Here is a 22,579-nt window from a genome sequence, read left to right as displayed (position 1 = left end):
TACCATTGTCACATGGATTGGTTTGGCATGCTCGTACCCAGGACATGTGATGCTCTTCTGGGCTCGTCGCTGAACTAAGCGGAGCAGCATCTGGGACAAACGGACGGACCTGAGCACCCATGGGGACTGGGGATCCAGATTAATTTAGCCCGATGAACACAGCCAATCCCAGACTCCTCTGGGGCACTTCCCAGGATCACAGAGCTTGTTGGGAGGAAATGGATAATGATCTCAGATAATGTGGCAAAATGTGCCAAAATATTTCCCTCTCCGAGCAAGCTGTGGGTTGCTCAGTAGAAAACAAAAACAGCCAGGGTTCAGTGGAGGAGAATACTGAAATCTAAATCTACATGAGAACCTCTTGTTTCTCTCTAAGGCGGAATAGAGTGTTTCCTAGGGGATATCAATCACATGGTATAAATGATCAAACCAAACATAGATAGATAACATACCATTTATTAAATTTATGTCAATGATGTCATTACAGATTCATGTCAACATGTTGCAGAAAGTACAAGTTGTATGTTGAAAACAACACATCCCTTGTTCCAAAAGCAGGGGCATTTTAAATACTATTTCACAGTTTAAATCCCTCTGTGGGGATAACATGTTGCACTGCCAAGTGCTGTTTTAAAAGCACAATTATTCGGGCATAGAAATATTACTACCAAAGCATTAAACTGTGCTCTGTGTAGTGGGAAAGGTCACATTAAAGCATGACCTCAGTGTTCCCCAGGTCTCTGAGGTCACTGGGGCACTGAGGATAAAGACAGAATTGATTGGCCATAGAAAAGGCCCTGAGAGATGTGCTTTTATTACAGAAATAATAACAGACGGAACTGAAGCCACGTTAACCTTCAGCACAATGCACTTATTGTGTATCAAGGGACCGTTGGCCAGGAGAACTGGACATGTAAGGGGCCTCTTTAGCTGACGAGACTGATCCGCTCCCACTGAGTTAGCATCTTATTGACATCCACTAACTCACAGGGGAAGGAGGATGGGACGGAGAGAAGGAGAGGGAAAAAGAGGAGGAGAAAGAGGGAAGGGGCGCAGAGGGCGGTGAAGAAAATGAGAGAGAGAGCAAGTCATAGAGAGAGAATTAAAGGCAAAGAGGTAGAGTAAGCAAAACATTAAGAAGAAAGAAGAGAAAAGATCAAAAGAACATCCTCGGCCCTCATGAGCTCGGCAGCAGAAATTCCTTGGCGATCGATGCAGGTTTACAGACGTTACAGAGGCCTTGAGAAGAGAATAGGCCATCTCATCTCCAAGACTCTGAAACATCCCACTCATTTCCGCTTCACATAATAAGAGCTCATTCCTCTGGAAGGAGCTGAAAGGGCCTGAATGAGAGACTGAGAGCCGGCAGAAATATCTCTGAGTGCGACAGAGGGGACGGAGGAGGGGAGATCAGAGGGGACGGAGGAGGGGAGATCAGAGGTGACGGAGGAGGGGAGATCAGAGGGGAAGGAGGAGGGGAGATCAGAGGGGACGGAGGAGGGGAGATCAGAGGAGACGGAGGAGGGGAGATCAGAGGAGACGGAGGAGGGGAGATCAGAGGGGACGGAGGAGGGGAGATCAGAGGAGACGGAGGAGGGGAGATCAGAGGGGACGGAGGAGGGGAGATCAGAGGGGACGGAGGAGGGGAGATCAGAGGGGACGGAGGAGGGGAGATCAGAGGGGAAGGAGGAGGGGAGATCAGAGGGGAAGGAGGAGGGGAGATCAGAGGGGACGGAGGAGGGGAGATCAGAGGGGAAGGAGGAGGGGAGATCAGAGGGGAAAGAGGAGGGGAGATCAGAGGGGACGGAGGAGGGGAGATCAGAGGGGACGGAGGAGGGGAGATCAGAAGGGACGGAGGAGGGGAGATCAGAGGGGACGGAGGAGGGGAGATCAGAGGGGAAAGAGGAGGGGAGATCAGAGGGGAAGGAGGTGGCGGGTGTAAAGGAGGTGGTCTAAACCCCAGGCTAACATGTCAATCAAGCAGCTCCTCAGGTAGACAGACAGATGTGGAGTCAGATTGAGTGAGGCAGGCACGTTGACCAGTCCAAGAGGGAGAGGACAGACTGGCCTCCAGTGGAGAAGGGCCCTGGGTGAGGTGGCAATGGAACGCAGACCGTGGGGGAAAGAGCAGAAACGCTGTCAATGGTGGCCATTCAAAAAAACCTGATCTAACAAAGTGGATATTTATGAATTCCGTCATCATTTATGTGATGTTGTAACAGGCTCACAATGTGGTTACTAAAATCTGATTTGGAAATACAGTTGAAGTCAGAAGTTTACATACACTTAGGTTGGAGTCACTAAAACCTGTTTTTCAACCGCTCCACAAATGTCTTGTTAACAAACTATAGTTTTGGCAAGTCGGTTAGGACATCTACTTTGTGCATGACACAAGTCATTTTTCCAACAATTGTTTACAGACAGATTATTTCATTTATAACTCACTGTATCACAATTCCAGTGGGTCAGAAGTTTACATACACTAAAATTTCATAAAATTATGTCTTGGCTAATGGACATAATTTGAGTCAATTGGAGGTGTACCTGTGGATGTATTTCAAGGCCTACCTTCAAACTCAGTGCCTCTTTGCTTGACATCATGGGAAAATCAAAAGAAATCAGCCAAGATCTCATAAAAACAATTATAGACCTCCACAAGTATAGTTCATCCTTGGGAGCAATTTCCAAATGCCAAAAGGTACCACGTTCATCTGTACAAACAATGGTAAGCAAGTATAAACACGATTGAACCACACATCCGTCATACCGCTCAGGAAGGAGACACGTTCTGTATAGAAACAAAAGTATCTATATCCACAGTAAAACGAGTCCTATATCGACATAACCCGAAAGGCCGCTCAGCAAGGAAGAAGCCACTGCTCCAAAACCGCCATAAGAAAGCCAGACTACGGTTTGCAACTGCACATGGGGACAAATATGGTACTTTTTCGAGAAATGTCCTCTGGTCTGAGGAAACAAAAATAGAACTGTTTAGCCATAATGACCATCGTTATGTTTGGAGGAAAAAGGGGAAGGCTTGCAAGCCGATCATGTTGTGGGGGTGCTTTGCTGTAGGAGGGACTGGTGCACTTCACAAAATAGACAGGAAAATTATGTGGATATATTGAAGCAACATCTCAAGACATCAGTCAGGAAGTTAAAGCATGGTTGCAAATGGGTCTTCCAAATGGACAATCACCCCAAGCATACTTCCAAAGTTGTGGCAAAATGGCTTAAGGACAACAAAGTCAAGGTATTGGACTGGCCATCACGAAGCCCTGACCTCAATCCCATAGAACATTTGTGGGCAGAACTGAAAAAGCGTGTGTGAGCAAGGAGACCTACAAACCTGACTCAGTTACTCCAGCTCTGTCAGGAGGAATGTGCCAAAATTCACCCAACTTATTGTGGGAAGCTTGTGGAAGGCTACCTGAAACGTTTGACCCAAGTTAAACAATTTAAAGGCAATACTACAAAATACTAATTGAGTGTATGTAAACTTCTGACACACTGGGAATGTGATGAAAGAAATAAAAGCTGAAATAAATAATTCTCTCTACTATTATTCTGACATTTCACATTCTTAAAATTAAGTGGTGATCCTAACTTACCAAAGACAGGGAATTTTTACAAGGATTAAATGTCAGGAATTGAAAAAAAAAACTGAGTTTAAATGTAGTTGGCTAAGGTGTATGTAAACTTCCGACTTCAACTGTATTTGTCTGTTTTATAAGCTGGTAGCATATACTGTCAAGGGAAACTAATTTCTACTGTGATCTTGGCTATTATCAACAATAAAATACTGTGAAAGCATTATACTGCAGCATACTGTAATTGATGGTGCATTGCGGGAGACTGTTGTGGGCGGGGAAGGAATTGCTGTACCGTATTTTTCTTCTTCTCATTAACATATCATTAACATATTTTGAGGCGTGCCTTGTAAGAGGCTATATTTGTTCCAACCGTTAGTGTGAGAGCTGTACCAGTTTAACTCATATAGTATGTGGTTATAATGTCCCATCAATGAAACATTTACAGGGACAGATTGGAATGGCTGCATGTATTTTGCCCTGTAGTTGCTGCCAGTAAGGAAGCCTTTGTTAAGCCCTCTAGAAGTGCAACTGATCCAAAACACCAAATATGAATTGATATGCTGTAATGTGCAAAACACATTACCTATCAGCCAACCTACTTGCACCAATCCCATGTAATTACAGTAAAATACTGTGAAACCTCCACACAACGAATTCCATTAATTCATGACAATGACAGTAGCATTTGTTTTTTTACAGGGCAATAAGTACATTCTTCAGTATTGCACTGTGTGTCATTACACAGTACAGAATACAGTAGGTGTACTGCAATATAAAATACAGTAACTTACTTGCCACTTTGCTGCCTGTAAGTTACTGTCAAATTCACGGCAACCCCTTTACAGTGTAGCTAGTCATATAGAAATCGGTGGTGGTAGTTGAAGCCATTTTTAAGTGTAATGCAGTTGATTGGTGAAGATGACATGAACATATATTGAGGATGATATCTCTACAAGTATTATACTATATTTATACCTCAACATAGTGGGAAATACACATATAAACAGGCACATTTTGATGTGTGGAAATGAGGAGATTCTGAGTCCCGCCATGGATATGCATGGCGTTTCTGTTGTGTTGGTCAAATTTCATTTATTCCTTTAGCGCATGGAGCTATGCTGCCACTCCCCATTCAAAGGCACCTGTAGCTACAGAGTTTGTTCTTAGTATGCCGTCTCTGTAAGGCAGAGTTATGGGGCTGTGGAAATCTGGCTCTGAATACTGTTAGCAAAACTCCAAGGTTCAACGCGCACACCTACAGTCCAAAGTGATGATGTTGCCTCTAAAAGACAGCCCTTTGATGGGTGATCTCCCTCTGTTGGAGGATCAAAGAGGAGACATGTGACCTTTATTTAACTAGGCAAGTCAGTTAAGAACAAATTCTTATTTAGAATGACAGTCTACCAGGGAACAGTGGGTTAACTGCCTTGTTTAGGGGCAGAACGACATTCTTTACCTTGTCAGCTCGGGGATTCGATCCAGCAACCATTTCGGATTCGATCCAGCAACCAACGGTCTAACCGCGAGGCTACTTGCTGCCCCTAGATCCAGTGATCTCAATGTAATGGGTGATCTCATTGTTAGAGCCCAAAAAGTTCAGGTCAGAGCGCACTAGACTTTACTGTGACTTACTGATCAATCAACTTTGTCCATGGGAATGACAGGGCCACAGAGTCCATCAATAACAACCCCTATTGTCTTCTCAGTGAGTATGGTTACATGCACACACCAATACGATTGTTGTGGATCGTCAGATTAATAGAATAGTTTGATTAAAACATTGACAAGCTTTGCAAGAAGAGCAACCATGTTTTTTTGTGTTTGTTGGCGAAGACTATTTGATTCTGAGTTGGTGTGTTTCTGTGTGAAAACTCTTTCTAAGACGTACACTTTCATAGGCTGGCGCGGCTGGTGCTGGCACACGCGCAGACCAAACACACCGCTGGACCTCCCATTAACGTGTTTACACGTCCTAATCATCTGAAAGATTTGCTCAGAAAACCGGGTGTTTTAATTGCCATATGCTTACTGCGATGATGATCGCCGCTCAGGGTAAGCAGAGTAAGATGTTTATATATGACTATTGCCATACTCAGCCTACTGCCCTAATCCGTTTCCTATCAAATGATTAGAGTGCGTGTTAACATACTCACTGATCAACTCTGCTGATTATATCCCAGAAAACAAACTAACATAGCAATAACTCATCAATGAAATGTTATCCATCAGTTTCTGTCAAACAGCTATACCTATTCAGAACATACATTTTCACATATGACCTCAGTAATACAGGCTCATCATCTATCATACATCCACAGAAGGACAAACATCGGGAAGGGACACTTGGCATAACATTCAGATTCCATTCTTGTCATTCAGGGCTAAGTTGTTATGGCGTGATGGCAAGGCAAGGCCAGTCCTTGGGACTGCTTTACCCAGAGAGTAAAGAGCCCCTCGGAGGACTTAAAAATACCTTCCATCAGCAGCAGCAGCAGCAGCACTGTCATAGAGAGGGAGGCCATGTGAGCATGGTGTCGATCTGACCGGTGACATTAAGCCGTGGGCTGTCAGAGCCAGAGAGGAGGGTGACAGAACCCAGTGTTGGGGACTGTCTTTCATTTACCCTTGGCTCTCTGCGGAGCAGGCAGGCACACCGGTGAGCAGCCAACCACGTGGCGAGGGGAAGACAGAGACGAGGGTTTAAGGCTTGCTCGCTCTGTGGGATGATAAGCGTGTGGGTAAATATGAGCGCGGCGGGGAGGTAACGAGATGCACCCGTTCACCCCGGCACGGCGCCACACAACGGAGAGGAGACGAGCGGGAGATTAGCTGAGAGGAAGGTCACATTTAAACACGCTTCGTCTTCCTCAGCGCTCGACCCTGTTTATCAACCCTGTGTGTGTGTGTGTGTGTGTGTGTGTGTGTGTGTGTGTGTGCAGTAAACTATGGAGGCTCAAACATCAGAGCTGAGAGAGCCTCCTATGGCTCCTCATTACCTAGACTACAGGAGACCTGTGAGGTCACCATCACTCTACCCCCATACATCATCTACCAGCACTATCAGGCAACACAGAGTTGTCAGGATCTGACAACTGTACAAGATGTGCCCCTGTCTCATCCTCTCCAAGGAATCATCAGCAAATCACATCCCTTTTTAACTCTCAGTGAATGGCGTTGAGCTCCATTGTTTGGCAGATTGTTTGTTTTGAAAACGCAAGATCAAGAGGCCTGATTGGAGAGACAGAACATCTGATTGGCTTCCTGTGTTGCCTGCGCTGAAGTGAATGCAGCTCAAAAGAGAAGAGGAAGACGGGCAGGGTGTGTGTGTATGTGTGTGTGTGTGTGTGTGTGTGTGTGTGTGTGTGTGTGTGTGTGTGTGTGCATGTGTGTGTGTGTGTGTGATGGGTCATATTTCCAAACAGTTTCCATCAGGACATTGAAGCTTACATTCACATGATCATACCGCAGGAGCATATAAAGTGGGGCAAAAAAGTATTTAGTCAGCCACTAATTGTGCAAGTTCTCCCACTTAAAAAGATGAGAGAGGCCTGTCATTTTCATCATAGGTACACTTCAACTATGACAGACAAAAATGAGAATTTGTTTAATGAATTTATTTGCAAATTGTGGTGGAAAATAAGTATTTGGTCACCTACAAACAAGCATGATTTCTGGCTCTTACAGACCTGTAACTTCTTCTTTAAGAGGCTCCTCTGTCCTCCACTTGTTACCTGTATTAATAGCACCTGTTTGAACTTGTTATCAGTATAAAAGATACCTGTCCACAACCTCAAACAGTCACACTCCAAACTCCACTATGGCCAAGACCAAAGAGCTGTCAAAGGACACCAGAAACAAAATTGTAAACCTGCACCAGGCTGGGAAGACTGCATCTGCAATAGGTAAGCAGCTCGGTTTGAAGAGAGTGTGGGAGCAATTATTAGGAAATGGAAGACATACAAGACCACTGATAATCTCCCTCGATCTGGGGCTCCACGCAAGATCTCACCCCGTGGGGTCAAAATGATCACAAGAACAGTGAGCAAAAATCCCAGAACCACATGGGGGGACCTAGTGAATGACCTGCAGGGAGCTGGGACCAAAGTAACAAAGCCTACCATCAGTAACACACTACGCCGCCAGGGACTCAAATCCTGCAGTGCCAGACGTGTCCCCCTGCTTAAGCCAGTACATGTCCAGGCCCGTCTGAAGTTTGCTAGAGAGCATTTGGATGATCCAGAAGAAGATTAGGAGAATGTCATATGGTCAGATGAAACCAAAATATAACTTTTTGGTAAAAACTCAACTGGTTGTGTTTGGAGGACAAAGAATGCTGAGTTGCATCCAAAGAACACCATACCTACTGTGAAGCATGGGGGTGGAAACATCATGCTTTGGGGCTGTTTTTCTGCAAAGGGACCAGGACGACTGATCAGTGTAAAGGAAAGAATGAATGGGGCCATGTATCGTGAGATTTTGAGTGAAAACCTCCTTCCATCAACAAGGGCATTGAATATGAAACGTGGCTGGGTCTTTCAGCATGACAATGATCCCAAACACACCGTCGGGCAACGAAGGAGTGGCTTCGTAAGAAGAATTTCAAGGTCCTAGAGTGGCCTAGCCAGTCTCCAGATCTCAACCCCACAGAAAATCTTTGGAGGGAGTTGAAAGTCCGTGTTGCCCATCAGCAGCCCCAAAACTGCTGTCATTGCCAACAAAGGGTATATAACAAAGTATTGAGATAAACTTTTGTTATTGACCAAATACTTATTTTCCGCCATAATTTGCAAATAAATTCATTAACAATCCTACAATGTGATTTTCTGGATTTGTTTTTCTCATATTGTCTGTCATAGTTGAAGTGAACCTAGGATGAAAATTACAGGCCTCATCTTTTTAAGTGGGAGAACTTGCACAATTGGTGGCTGACTAAATACTTTTTTGCCCCACTATATATATGTATATATATATATATATATATATATATATATATATATATATATATATATATATATATATATATATATATATATATATATATATATATATATATATATATATGTATATATATATATATATATATAAAAAAAGTGCGTTCAGAAAGTATGGAATGTGGAATAAGTCAAGGGGTATGAATACATTCTGAAGGCACATGACATAGTATAGTACTATGGTAGGTACAGTAGCACTTGGAGAGAGACGACCTGAGTCTGATTAAGAAAGCCATTCTTCCCTAGAGCTTGGATGCTGCTTGTCAATTTCCGACACCTAGGTTGTTATTCACTGCTATTGATTGCTTTAGTGTTATTGAGGAGGACAGAGCCAGATATGTTAATGAAGCTGACTGGCGAATCAATGACGAGTGAGAAACAGGGAGAAACTTGCAAGTCTGGTGCTTCAGATTATTGGTTCAAGTCGCTCTGCACACACATGTGTACAGTGTTAGCTAATCAATCAGTGCTGTGTGTGTTTATAGTGAGTGGATGTCTCCAGGTTCTTTGGTTGGAGAAGCAGTGTTAGTCACTGAGGGCTAGAGCAGACCTATCGCAGCACATTGCCAACGAAGAATAACACAAGTCAAAATGTGTTCGAAATCGATCGAGCTACTTTATGTGCTTGACACCCAATTATTTTTGTGAGTCATTCTTAGTCAGTTTTAGGATTGGAGAATAAAATGTCTGCCTGTGCACTTCATTTAAGTATTTAGGGCTCCAGTGTGTGTGGACTACATTATACATGTTTCTATGAGTGTGCTAAGGAGAAGCAGAGCAGCGAGAGAAGCTGGAGGGAGCAGCAGCCACACAGAACACGGACAGAGCAGAGTTTACCTGGCCCTGCGTTCTGTGGGTACGCCATGTAGCCGCCTCTTCCACGGGCCCCCCTACCTGAGCCACGCGCCGCCGCCACCGCCGCCGCCACCGGTCCGTACGCCGTCGCCGGGAAGCCTGTGGGTACACAGAGGACAAACGTCACTCACTATCATCCCAGACCTAGCTAGTAGGACCCAGAGGCCGCTCCACTGGAGATCACCACAGTGTTCTAGTGTGCTATCAATACGCTTTGGGATCTGACTTACACAGCCCTCCTATTTACACCCAGAGAGAGGGAGAGAGGGACAGAGAGAGAGGGGAGATACATTTGTGAACATGAATGCATAGGCAGGCACACATAGATATACGCGCATGTATGTGCACACACACACACACACACACACATATATATGCAATCACTGAGAGGTTTGGGTAGGCGGGAGGTCCTCTCTTCCACGCTGAGCCTTCACTCACCCAATTGTCAGTGTGTGTGTGTGTGTGTGGGGGGGGGGGGAGTGGCACAATCATTTACTCAAATTAAATACTTAGGACGCCTTGACACGCTCACTATCGTTTTGATCGTACTCAGTTTTTCATGCCTCTTAATTGAGTTAGCAGCAGCTAATGGGCACTGCTTGGTGGAGGCTCTCTGTGCCATACTGCCATATTTCCATTTAGCGTGGGGGACTCTCTTGGCTGGGGGTAGGGGGGGGGGGATGTCAACGGCTTTACTCTGGGGAGAGACCAGCTTCTTTAGAGCTTTACAGCGTTGCTCTCTGGGAGATCTGCCACTGTGGTGTATTTTCATCTGGCAGCAGTTACCAGTTGCTATGGACCAGTTTTGGCGATTTGAATGCAAAACTGAATGCATCAAAAATATTTCTGTTTTCAGGCGCTCAAATTGGAGTTTGACATTTTGTGGGGGTCGGAAACTCTTCTCCTCCTCATGGTCATGTTCATATTCACTCAATACTCATTGCAAGAAAATTACAATTTCTCGTTATTCTTAGATTTTCGGAGCCAATCTGTTAATCTCTTAATATGGTGTTCAAATATGCTCTGAACAGTATTTAGCAGAGTAGGACCGCTAGCTCTTTACTCAGTAAAATGGTGCAGTGCTCTAACATTTTAACTAATACCAGGATCATTACATTGTGCAATTAAAGCAACACATTGAGCCTGTGTGTCTATGCCTCTATTACAGCATCGATGTAATTACAGTGCAGTCTCTCTCTAATGAACACACCCATCCCTGGCTGACAGAGACTCGTCCATGCCCAGCGCCTGACACCAGAGACGGCAGCCCCTATCTTCTCTCCTCTCCCCTCCCCTCCCTCTCTCACACAGAGGAATGGCATGTCATTAGGCCTGACGACTAGCCTGACTCTTCACTCTGGCCCTAATACCCTTCTGCATAATCGAACAGCCCACATTATCCTGACAGGAACTGTTAATGAGAAAATTCAATCTCAGAATTCCGCCAGCCAGCCAGACAGCCAGATAGATGTGGTCTTGATCTTTTCAAAGCAGAAAGTGTTCTGTGTGTGTGTTCTGTTTTGGATTGTGTGTGATATGTTCCGTGTTCTCTGTGGGTTGTGTTCCGTGTGTGTTGGGCTGACTAGCAGCCAGACAGACACACAGGGGAAGTGTTGAGTCCTCTCTGGAGGAAGTTGAGAATGTTTCTCTGATGCCGTCGAGGTGAGAAGACCACCAAGGTGTGACCTATTGTCTGGGCCAGAGTCCCCCTACAGTTCTGCCCAGAGGGGCTCACACAAAGACTGATGAGGGGCAGGCAAGGGGCAGTTTAGAGGAGGCAAGAGGGCAGGGTCAGAGGAACCGCAGCGGAGGAGAAAAACACATTGGTTTTCCGTGCCCTGCTGAGAATGAGGTAATTCACACCTCTGCAGACACAATGTGAGCGTGAGCAAGAGCGCTGGTGTGAGGTGCCGTTGTGCTGGGACCGTAAGGTGGGTGAGAAGCAAGGAGCTGCCATTCCCAGAAAAACATCTCACAGCTCAGAGAGGTGAGAGAGAGGTGAGAGCTCAGAGACAGACAGACATACAGACCGACCGACAGGAAGCATTTCACAATCAGTCCCCATTCTTCACAAGTCTAAGACGGCCCTGATTCAAACAGCCCTTCTGATATTCCACACCTTTCATTTAATCTCTTCAGAAAAACACAAATCAGCTCGAATGCTATGCTAATGACGGTCACGAACCCCTTCCTCGCTACAAACGCCAGCCCCGCTGTTGCTTGCAGAAGAGCCCTCTGCTGGAGTCAACGCTCGTTTCTCTCTCTCTCTCTTCTAAGTACTGTATCTTCCCCTCCCTGCCATTGTCACGACGCCCCCAGTAGACCCTGTGGATTCAAAGTTAGTGGCAAGCAAAGTTGTGGAGACAGATTAACTTTGCAGGATTAGGTGGGTTAATTAATAGATCGCTGCGGCTCATTGTTTTGTGTTCAGGCGGTAAGAAGCCGCCCAAGAGAGGCGCTGCCGCATTAAATCAATTTCATGGCCCTTTTAATACTGACGAGATAAAGACAATATTTAGCTTTAAATTTGTCACTATTATTTGGCCACTTCAGTGGCTGCGCTCTCTTGGTGGAGACTGGGGACAAGGACACATCTGTTTATGGAGTGGGGGCCCGAGGGGGCCTCTGGGGACCTGTCCTCAGCGCTCTCTCCTCTCCTCCACCCCTCTTCGGCTGAAAGCACAGGCATTTGCTCCACTTCAACAGCAGAGAGAGAGAGAAAGAAGCACTGATTAGACTCACAGCAGCACTGCAGTATACACTTCCTCTCTTTGAGACTTTTTGTCTCCACCTAATTCAAAACAACATGAGGTATGTCATCTATTCATAACCACAAAGCTGTCATTGACGTCCGGTAATACTTTCCTCTTTCTTATACAAAGAGATTAAGAGAAACAGCAAAACATGGATTTCTCCTCACTTCCTTTGAGGGAGATCGTTCACAGTGACAGCAATCTCGTCCCAGCTCTCTCCACAATACATCAGTCTGTCCTCTATATATAACCATCCTGACCCCCTGCAGCTGTGTGACGCCATTACGCTCACCTCTGTCCTCCATCTATCTCCCGTTCTCTCTCTATGAAACTACCACTGTTTTTCACTCCAATCTGTCATCCCGTCAAACCTTACACTCATCTATACCTAATCCATCTCACTAACTCTGCTCGTTTCTCACCGTTCCGTGAAACTCTATCCATGCCAACATTTTATACCTCTCTCCTGCTCCATGTCCCCCACTGGCTTTATCTCTGTGTCCGGCCCCCTTTTCCCAGAACCCAGTGTGGCACGTCACTATGACGCTATCACTACGGCGATAGACTGATGCAGCGAGCGCCACACAGTAAGGTCACAGCCGTGTCAGTGTCCTCTGTATTGTACTCGGCTGTAGACCAACATCGGCTTCTGCTCTGCTCTGCTGCAGCTCACCTAGCAATGACAATGCACCACCAATTCCCTGCTCTGCTTAGCACTCAACAACTATATTTTGAAATATACAATGCTTTTATAACAATCCACAGGGCATAGCAAGAGCTGGAGAATGTAGCTGCTTTATTTTGACATAGTCATATTATTCACTCTTCTGTTTACCCTTCCAATATAAGTGAACTCTCCTTACACTCCTGGCCCCAGGCACGTCCGTCCGTCCGTCCGTCCGCCCGTCCGCCTGCCTGTCTGTGAGGGGAACATAAAGTTCTCTGTATGGGGGGGGTGAGCCAACTCCAGAGGGGATACAGTATGTCTGTAAACACAGTCATGGCCCACAGGAGAAGACATGGAGCTCTGAGAGAGGCAGCCTCACTGTGGCTGCCCTGAGGAGAGGATGGGGAAGGTGGGAGGGGGAAATGGGAGGGGGTCAGTCCTCCCGACATTCACTTTTACATGCACATTTGAAAAAAGAAATGGCAAAAATAAAAAACGACAAACAAGAGGGAAGGAAACAGATGCCATCTTTTCATCTCCAGACTGAGAAGAGGCCAATTGTTGTCATACCTCAGCACAAAGTCTCATCTTTTGTTGTTTTGGAAAAGGCTGTTTGCCAGCCGTATCACAGACAAGCTACAGATGAGCTGGAGAGAACCAGGTGGCGTTTACATGACCTGCCACACATGCAGTAGGTGCTCATCTCTCCTGAATCAATGAAAACAACCACACAGCAAGTTCTCCTTCGTATAAGTGAAATTAATACTCACAATGTTTGAGCATGTGTGTCTGCGAGCATGCACTGGAGAGACTGGGTTTAAAAGACTGGGTTGTCTATTCATGTCGGCTAGAGTAGTTGTGTGTGTGTGTTTGTGTCTGCATGCGGTCAATGGATTGGTGTATGTGTGCGTTCATCCTTGTGGATATGTGCGTGTGTGTGTGTGTGCGTTCATCCTTGTGGATGTGTGTGAGTATGTATTTGAGAACACATGTGTGTCTGTCTGCTAGTGTGAACAGTGTCTCTTTCTGTGTCAATGAAGGCCAAAGGATTTAGTTTGGAATGAAACTGTTTGGTACACTGATCCGTTGTTATAAGGACTTCATGGGTTTTGATTTGGGAGAGGGAAAGTCATTTATAGAAATAGGGAGAAAGCCCAGAGCCCAGAAAAGCCTGGATTTATGCTGGTAATTACAGGAAGCGAAGAGATTTGGAAAGATCCCAAATCCCTATATCGGGGTTGCCCAACTGAAGACCCGCGGGTGATTTTATTTGGCCCCCAGAGTTTTTTTTATTTTTATTGTTGGACATAAAAAGACTGTAAAAACACCAGCAAATCAACTCCAAGTTATTTTAATTTTGGAAATCGGTTCTAAGGTAATCCCACGCATAATAAGAGAGATATACTGTATGTGATCATATACAAAAGGTTTGAAATGATGTTTGAAATGAAATAAATGTGTATTCTTCCCAACAACGCAGAGAGAAAGAAAACAGATAAATAATAGAAAAGTAAAATCCCCTAATAATAAAAGTAATAATAAATACACAATGAGTAACACTAACCAGTCAAACATCATATCTGTTTGGGCTTGTTGCGGTCAATTTGCAGTCTACAAATGATTTGCAATTACGTTCCATCCCCCTGACCATCCACTCAAGAAAAAAATAGGCCCGTAGTTGATGCTCCCTGCCCTATCTCCTCCTCCATAGAGCAGAAGACAGAAGGAACAGCTAGCTACTGTAGTTGAGGAGGAAAGGTGAATTTCCTCATGAACTACAATGAAGCAATATATTTAATGCCACAACAGCCACAACACTGTAACACTTCAACCATTACAAACGTTGGTCCAGCAAATACTAGCGGTCACACCTCTGTAAACACGCACACGTCTACCCAGCAGCAGCACATGAGCCACGTTTCTGCGTTTCATACAGCTACTATATGGTGAGGGAATGATAAACGACCCCTGCCCTATATTACTTTGTCATCGCGTCTTATAGTGTCTATAGTTTATGAGGGTGACTTACTTGGATCCTGAGAGAGATGTTCACACGTACCATTTAACTTTCAAAGACTTTCAGACCGATTATACCAACGGTGTTGGAGTGCACTGGAGCAGTCAGAACATTTTGTCTAACAAAATAAATAATCCTCAGCACAGACACAGCTCATGGAGCGCCGAGGCAATCTGCTGCAGAGTTGAGAGAGAATCAGGAGTATGGAGATGTCCAGCCTCAGTAGTTTTCAGGTTATATACATGTAATACCATAAACCTGGCATGGTCATGATTTACATAGTCATGATGGACATGGTCGTGCCTCCCGCTCATCAATTTTATGCTGGTCTCTGATCTAGAGTTAGTAGAGACCCGGCCAGGACACACAGCTGGGTCTTTATCTGGAACTCTGTGTCGGTGTAACATCCCAATCTGATCTAGAAGCAGGTCTTAAAACATGACAGTTTTAAGCCTGTGGGATCCTGTTGAATCAAAGAGCCAAGTGCAGAGTGTGTTTTTTTTTACTATCCTTGTGGGGACCAGAAGTCATCCCAAGGACAGTAAAACAAGTGGGGACATTTTGCCAGTCCCCACAAGGGAAAAGGCTATTTTAGACTTAGGGGTTATGCTTAGTGCTACATTTAGGGTTAGGTTAAGGGTTAGGGTAAGATTTAGGGTTAGGGTAATATATCATTTTCAATGGGAATCAATTGTTTGGTCCCCACAAGGATAGTAAAACAAATGTGTGCGTGTGTGTGTGTGTGTGTGTGTGTGTGTGTGTGTGTATGTGTATGTGTGTATTTGTGTCTACTGGACACCGCCCTCCTAACAAGATGCCAGTGTGGTTCCCCTGGGACCTGGGGCGTTGATATTAATTAGGCTAGGCCACCTACAGTAGGCCCCCTGTCATTAACACCCAAGTAAACAGCTTTAATTTGTTGTGCATTAATAATGGTCCTCTCCATACACCAAGGAGGAACAAACTTAGACAAGGGGAACAAACTGAGGTATGCTAAGATGAAAGAGAGTAGCTTAAAGTGTCAGGTCATCAACGAAACTCAGAGCTCAGATTAATCCCCTAGCTGAGGGGTGTATATTTCTACGGGACAGGAGCAGTGCGTGTGTGTGCATGCTAGTGTGTAGCAGGCATACTACACACTCATCACTGTCGCCACTGCTTAAACCATGTTTTATGGTACACAATTACACCTTTACTGCCATTCAATACAAGGCGAAACAGTTCTCTCAATAATGTGAGAGTAATACATTGGTTGTACTTGGCAGAGTCAGGCTCCGAGCATTCAGTGAGTTATACAGCAATTCTGCTATACGACCTGCCACTGATTGAGGAAGTCATAAACAATGTATGAGTCAAAATGGAGGCCCAGTGTGGGGAGGGATTGTGTTGTATTAATGAGTGAGTGTAGCTGCTGAGCCATGCGCTGGGGGAAGAGGCTATAGAGGACTGGAGAACCATTAGTACTGTCCAGAGGATAGAAGAGAGGAGAGGTAAGAATAAAGGAAAGGAGGCTGGAGGAGGGCACTTGCTGATTTTGGAACCCTGGTGGGTGTTTGGCCTCAAGAAGAAAGAAGAAGAGCCTCTTCAGTCTCATAACATCAACATATTGCTCTCTTCTCCTCTTCTACTCTCCTGTAGGTCCGGAGCCAGAGGCAGAGCAGAGGAGGTTCTGTTCCAGTCTGGTAGCTCAATAGAGCAGGGGTTCTCAAATGTTTTGGGGCCTGTGGACCCCTTTTGTGTTAGCAAATTCATCAGGGGCACCCTCATAATCAGAACACAACTCGAGTGAGATGACATTAAAAAAAAAGGAGTTTTACCATGACTTGCAGTGCATGGCCGGACAAACCAAGTCTTGGACCCTAGGAAGGAACATTTTAAAGGACGCTGCTTGGCATTGGAGAGAAAATGTTGTAGTTTTCAAGCTAATTTCCTACAATTCTACACATTTTGCCATGAGGCAAATTGAAAAACTTGCCGTTTTAAAGCTTAAAGTAACTGTCCAGTGTTTCAAGATTTCTTCAAAATATGACATAAATTCATTACAATATAAGTAAAATATTTTGCCTTCCAAAAAATGGCAATTAAGAATGTTAAAAAGCAGCTTTTCTGTGTTGGAATTGTGTGGGCTTACTCCAAGAAGAGAATGGTGTGGGAATATAATGGTCATTAGAGTTGGGTTGGTGCCCCCCCCCCCTTGTGTTGTGCCGTGGCGGAGATCTTTGTGGGCTGTACTCAGCCTTGTCTCAGGATTGTAAGTTGGTGGTTGAAGATATCTCTCTAGTTTTGTGGGGGCTGTGCTTTAGCAAAGTGGGTGGTGTTATATCCTTCCTGTTTGGCCCTGTCCGGGGGTGTCATCGGATGTGGCCACAGTGTCTCCTGACCCCTCCTGTCTCAGCCTCCAGTATTTATGCTGCAGTAGTTTATGTGTCGGGGGCTAGGGTCAGTTTGTTATATCTGGAGTACTTCTCCTGTCCTATTCGGTGTCCTGTGTGAATTTAAGTGTGCTCTCTCTTATTCTCTCTTTCTTTCTCTCTCTCGGAGGACCTGAGCCCTAGGACCATGCCTCAGGACTACCTGACATGATGACTCCTTGCTGTCCCAAGTCCACCTGGCCGTGCTGCTGCTCCAGTTTCAACTGTTCTGCCTTATTATTATTGGACCATGCTGGTCATTTATCAACATTTGAACATCTTGGCCATGTTCTGTTATAATCTCCACCCGGCACAGCCACAAGAGGACTGGCCACCCCACATAGCCTGGTTCCTCTCTCGGTTTCTTCCTAGGTTTTGGCCTTTCTAGGGAGTTTTTCCTAGCCACCGTGCTTCTACACCTGCATTGCTTGCTGTTTGGGGTTTTAGGCTGGGTTTCTGTACAGCTCTTTGAGATATCAGCTGATGTACGAAGGGCTATATAAATACATTTGATTTGATTTGATTTAGAAATCTTCATGCGAGTTACAAGCATTCTGTAAGAGATACACATTTTAGTTTTTTGTTTCGATTCTTTATTCATGCTTTGGCCACAAATACGAGTATATGACGAGTCAACAACATTATTTGGGTATGAGTTTACAGAACATGAACCATTAAAAGTGAGATTTTCACTGGATAGTTACTTTAAATTAAATTGTATTTATGTTCAAAATATATATGATTTTGTGAATACAAGAAGTATTGGAGCTGAACAATTGATAATTGGTGGAGTACTGTGGATACCAATATCCTTGTGAGCCTACCAGGCCCATGGCGCCCAGGGTTAAGAAAATAAATTGTAGATGAATAATATTACATTGTATATCCCTTAGCTGAACTTTGTCTTCAAAGTAGCCACCCTTTGCCTTGATGACAGCTTTGCACACTCTTGGTGTTATCTCAACCAGCTTCATGAGGTAGTCACCTGGAATGCATTTCAATTAACAGGTGTGCCTTGTTAAAAGTTAATTTGTGGAATTTCTTAATGTGTTTGAGCCAATCAGTTGTGTTGTGACAAGGTAGGAGGGGTATACAGAAGATAGCCCTATTTGGTAAAAGACCAAGTACATATTATCGCAAGAACAGCTCAAATAAGTGAACAGATAATCATGTGTGGTTCCCAACATGAAGCATGGAGGAGGAGGTGTGATGGTGTGGGGTGCTTTGCTGGTGACACTGTCTGTGACTTATTTAGAATTCAAGACACACTTAACCAGCATGGCTACCGCAGCATTCTGCAGCGATACACCATCCCATCTGGTTTGCGCTCAGTGAGATTATCATTGTTTATTCAACAGACCTCCAGGCTGTGTAAGGGCTATTTGACCAAGAAGGAGAGTGATGGAGTCCTGCATCAGATGACCTAACCTCCACAATCACCCGACCTCAACCCAAATAAGATGGTTTGGGATGAGTTGGACCTGCAGAGTGAAGGAAAAGCAGCCAACAAGTGCTCAGCATATGTGGGAACTCCTTCAAGACTGTTGTAAAAGCATTCCTCATGAAGCTGGTTGAGAGAATGGTAAGAGTGTGCAAAGCTGTGATTAAGGCAAAGGATGTGGCTAAATATATATAATATATATATATAAAAACTTTTTGAAGACTACATGATTCCATATGTGTTATTTCAGTTTTGGGGCAAAAATAGTAAAAATAAAGTATTTAGTCAGCCACCAATTGTGCAAGTTCCCCCACTTAAAACGATGAGAGAGGCCTGTAATGTTCATCATAGGTACACTTCAACTATGGCAGAGAGTGAGAAAAAAAATCCAGAAAATCACACTGTAGGATTTTTAATGAATTTATTTGCAAATTATGGTGGAAAATAAGTATTTGGTCAATAACAAAAGTTTATCTCAATACTTTGTTTTATACCCTTTGTTGGCAATGACAGAGGTCAAACGTTTTCTGTAAGTCTTCACAAGGTTTTCACACACAGTTGCTGGTATTTTGGCCCATTCCTCCATGCAGATCTCCTCTAGAGCAGTGATGTTTTTCGGCTGTTGCTGGGCAACACAGACTTTCAACTCCCTCCAAAGATTTTCCATGGGGTTGAGATCTGGAGACTGGCTAGGCCACTCCAGGGCCTTGAAATGCTTCTTACGAAGCCACTCCTTCGTTGCCTGGGCGGTGTGTTTGGGATCATTGTCATGCTGAAAGACCCAGCCACGTTTCATTTTCAATGCCCTTGCTGATGGAAGGAGGTTTTCACTCAAAATCTCAAGATACATGGCCCCGTTCATTCTTTCCTTTACACGGATCAGTCGTCCTGGTCCCTTTGCAGAAAAACAGCCCCAAAGCATGATGTTTCCACCCCCATGCTTCACAGTAGGTATGGTGTTCTTTGGATGCAACTCAGCATTCTTTGTCCTCCAAACACGACGAGTTGAGTTTTTACCAAAAAGTTATATTTTGGTTTCATCTGACCATATGACATTCTCCCAATCTTCTTCTGAATCATCCAAATGCTCTCTAGCAAACTTCAGACGGGCCTGGACATGTACTGGCTTAAGCAGGGGGACACGTCTGGCACTGCAGGATTTGAGTCCCTGGCGGCGTAGTGTGTTACTGATGGTAGGCTTTGTTACTTTGGTACCAGCTCTCTGCAGGTCATTCACTAGGTCCCCCCGTGTGGTTCTGGGATTTTTGCTCACCGTTCTTTTGTGATCATTTTGACCCCACGGTGTGAGATCTTGCATGGAGCCCCAGATCGAGGGAGATTATCAGTGGTCTTGTATGTCTTCATCTCCAAATAATTGCTCCCACAGTTGATTTCTTTAAACCAAGCTGCTTACCTATTGCAGATTCAGTCTTCCCAGCATGGTGCAGGTCTACAATTTTGACAGCTCTTTGGTCTTGGCCATAGTGGAGTTTGGAGTGTGACTGTTTGAGGTTGTGGACAGGTGTATTTTATACTGATAACAAGTTCAAACAGCTGCCATTAATACAGGTAACGAGTGGAGGACAGCGGAGCCTCTTAAAGAAGAAGTTACAGGTCTGTGAGAGACAGATTTCTTGCTTGTTTGTAGGTGACCAAATACTTATTTTCCACCATAATTTGCAAATAAATTCATAAAAAAATCCTTGAATGTGATTTTCTGGATTTTTTTTCTCTCATTTTGCCTGTCATAGTTGAAGTGTACCTATGATGAAAATTAGATGCCTCTCATATTTTTAAGTGGGAGAACTTGCACAATTGGTGGCTGACTAAATACTTTTTTGCCCCACTGTATATATATATATATATATTTATATATATATATACACATTGATTGCACAAAACATTAAGAACACCTTCCTAATATTGAGTTGCAGACCCCCTTTGCCCTCAGAAAATCCTCAATTCATCGGGTCATGAACTCTACAAGGCTGCTGGCCTATGTTGACTCCAAAGCTTCCTACAGTTGTGTCAAGTTGTCTGGATGTCCTTTGGGGTGGTTGATCATTCTTGATAAACACGGGAAACTGTTGAGCATTGAAAACCCAGCAGCGTTGCAGTTCTTGACACTTACTGGTGCGCTTGACACATACCATATCCCATTCAAAGGTACTTAAATATTTTGTCTTGCCTATTCACCATCTGAATTGTGTCAAGCAATGCTCCCCTCAAAAAAATTGAATCGCTGAGAAAATGTCAGGTCTGCTGAGCGCAAACTTCCAGCGTTGTGAAAATTCTATACAAGCCTTTAGTTAATTTTAACAGTGGTAGGCTAGTGTGGCTATTTGATCATAATGTAGGCCTACCATAAAAAATGGCGAAAATGCATTCCATAACATTTGGAAATAGCTGTTCTATCATTCAGCCTACAGTATCTGCCAATGATAAGTGTTCAATGTAGGCCTACATTCAATGAGACTTTTGAAAAAACATGGAGGGCTTGACATTAACCTGTTTATCCACTTGTCCTTCAGACAAGGAGGTGACTGAACATGTTGTTGTGTTCTTTGATGCAAGAAACCACTTTACAAAATAAAATGCATCATTATTCCCATACCATCATTACAGAGAATCAGACAAGTTATGCTACCCTCTGCCTATTGGCTACTTAGCATAGTCAAACATGTTTCAAATTACATCACTGCCCCTTTAAAACAAAAAAATAGCTCTTTACCTGACTCGCTTCTCAAAGATGCCTAGAAATGCACACGTTTTGTGCTCTTGTAGGAAGCAATCACTACCCCATTGCTGACTACAAATTATCTGGGCTAATAACTCAATAACTAGCAAAGGATAAGACCAAATGTACAAGTGTGCACACTACATGTAGCTCTCGCTTTGACCTCAAAACAAGTGTATCTACTCACAACCACTCATGCTGTAAACACAGTCCAGTTCAAAGTGAATGGCACAGATCCATACATGGAAATGGTCTATTTGCATATAGGCCTACTGCAGCTCTGATTGGTTATGGTGCACCGATCTGTGTAGAGTACAGGGAAAACTCTAGAAAGTTCAATCTCGTGCTTCTCTGCACGCACTGATATTTCTTCTGCGAGGCAGTCCTGCATGCAGCTTAGAGGGAACATTGGTCTCAATGCTTAAAAATCATTATTTAACCTGCCTTCAGCTACACTGATTGAAGTGGATTTAATAAGTGACCAATAGGTTTCATCTGGAATCACCTAGTCAGTCTATCTCATGGACAGAGCATAATATTTTGTATACTCAGTGTATATTGAGATCTGGTCACGTACCCCCTGCAGTACCTAGACCCCACTTTGAGAACCCCTGCAATATAGGACACTGGGCTGACAGCAACACTGTCTCCTCTGTCTGCCTCTGTCACAGCAGCTCATCTTAACCATAGCAGACGCTGGGGCATCAAGCTCCACAGTGGGCTGTAGCGTTCTGGATGCACTGCTGATCTGTCTATAGCTCACACTGAGGATTAAGACTTTGGGGCTTCATTTTTCCCACCAGCTCAGGGCTGGACCATCCATACGGCCAGCATGTCACTGAGCATTAGCCAGGTACAGAGATGCCGTGGCTCCCCTCCCAACCCACCCACACACACACTGGGCTGGAGATGCCTTATCCATTAGACCCTGTGTGGCTCCGCATAGACACACAGCCTGCAGAGCCCTGCTAGGACAGCCAACAGCACACTGCACTGGGCTCTGACTGCAGCATGTGTTTACAGAGAAAGGAGGGACACAGTTAGAGCAGTGGAGCTGATCTGGGGCCAGGCTGCAGGGCCTGCTCTTGGTCTATATATAACTACACAGAGTAGT

At 44.5% G+C, this 22,579-nt stretch overlaps 1 protein-coding gene across 12 annotated transcripts in view; it reads right to left on the bottom strand.

The window, feature by feature from the left end:
• Nucleotides 1-22,579, bottom strand: part of LOC135550502 (RNA-binding protein Musashi homolog 2-like) — a 352,748-nt gene that overhangs the window by 22,401 nt on the left and 307,768 nt on the right. For 6 of the 12 annotated variants that reach the window (XM_064981384.1, XM_064981385.1, XM_064981383.1 and 3 more), the window contains exon 11: nucleotides 9,422-9,538. In XM_064981384.1, coding sequence (XP_064837456.1) covers nucleotides 9,422-9,538 — 117 coding nt within the window. The remainder of the gene's footprint in view (nucleotides 1-9,421; nucleotides 9,539-22,579) is intronic. The other 6 variants (XM_064981389.1, XM_064981394.1, XM_064981393.1 and 3 more) reach the window with 1 other exon arrangement.

Source organism: Oncorhynchus masou, chromosome 12 (assembly GCF_036934945.1).
Source record: "Oncorhynchus masou masou isolate Uvic2021 chromosome 12, UVic_Omas_1.1, whole genome shotgun sequence".
In the NCBI taxonomy this organism is placed as follows: Eukaryota; Metazoa; Chordata; class Actinopteri; order Salmoniformes; family Salmonidae; genus Oncorhynchus; species Oncorhynchus masou.
This window is presented reverse-complemented; position numbering and strand designations above follow the sequence as displayed.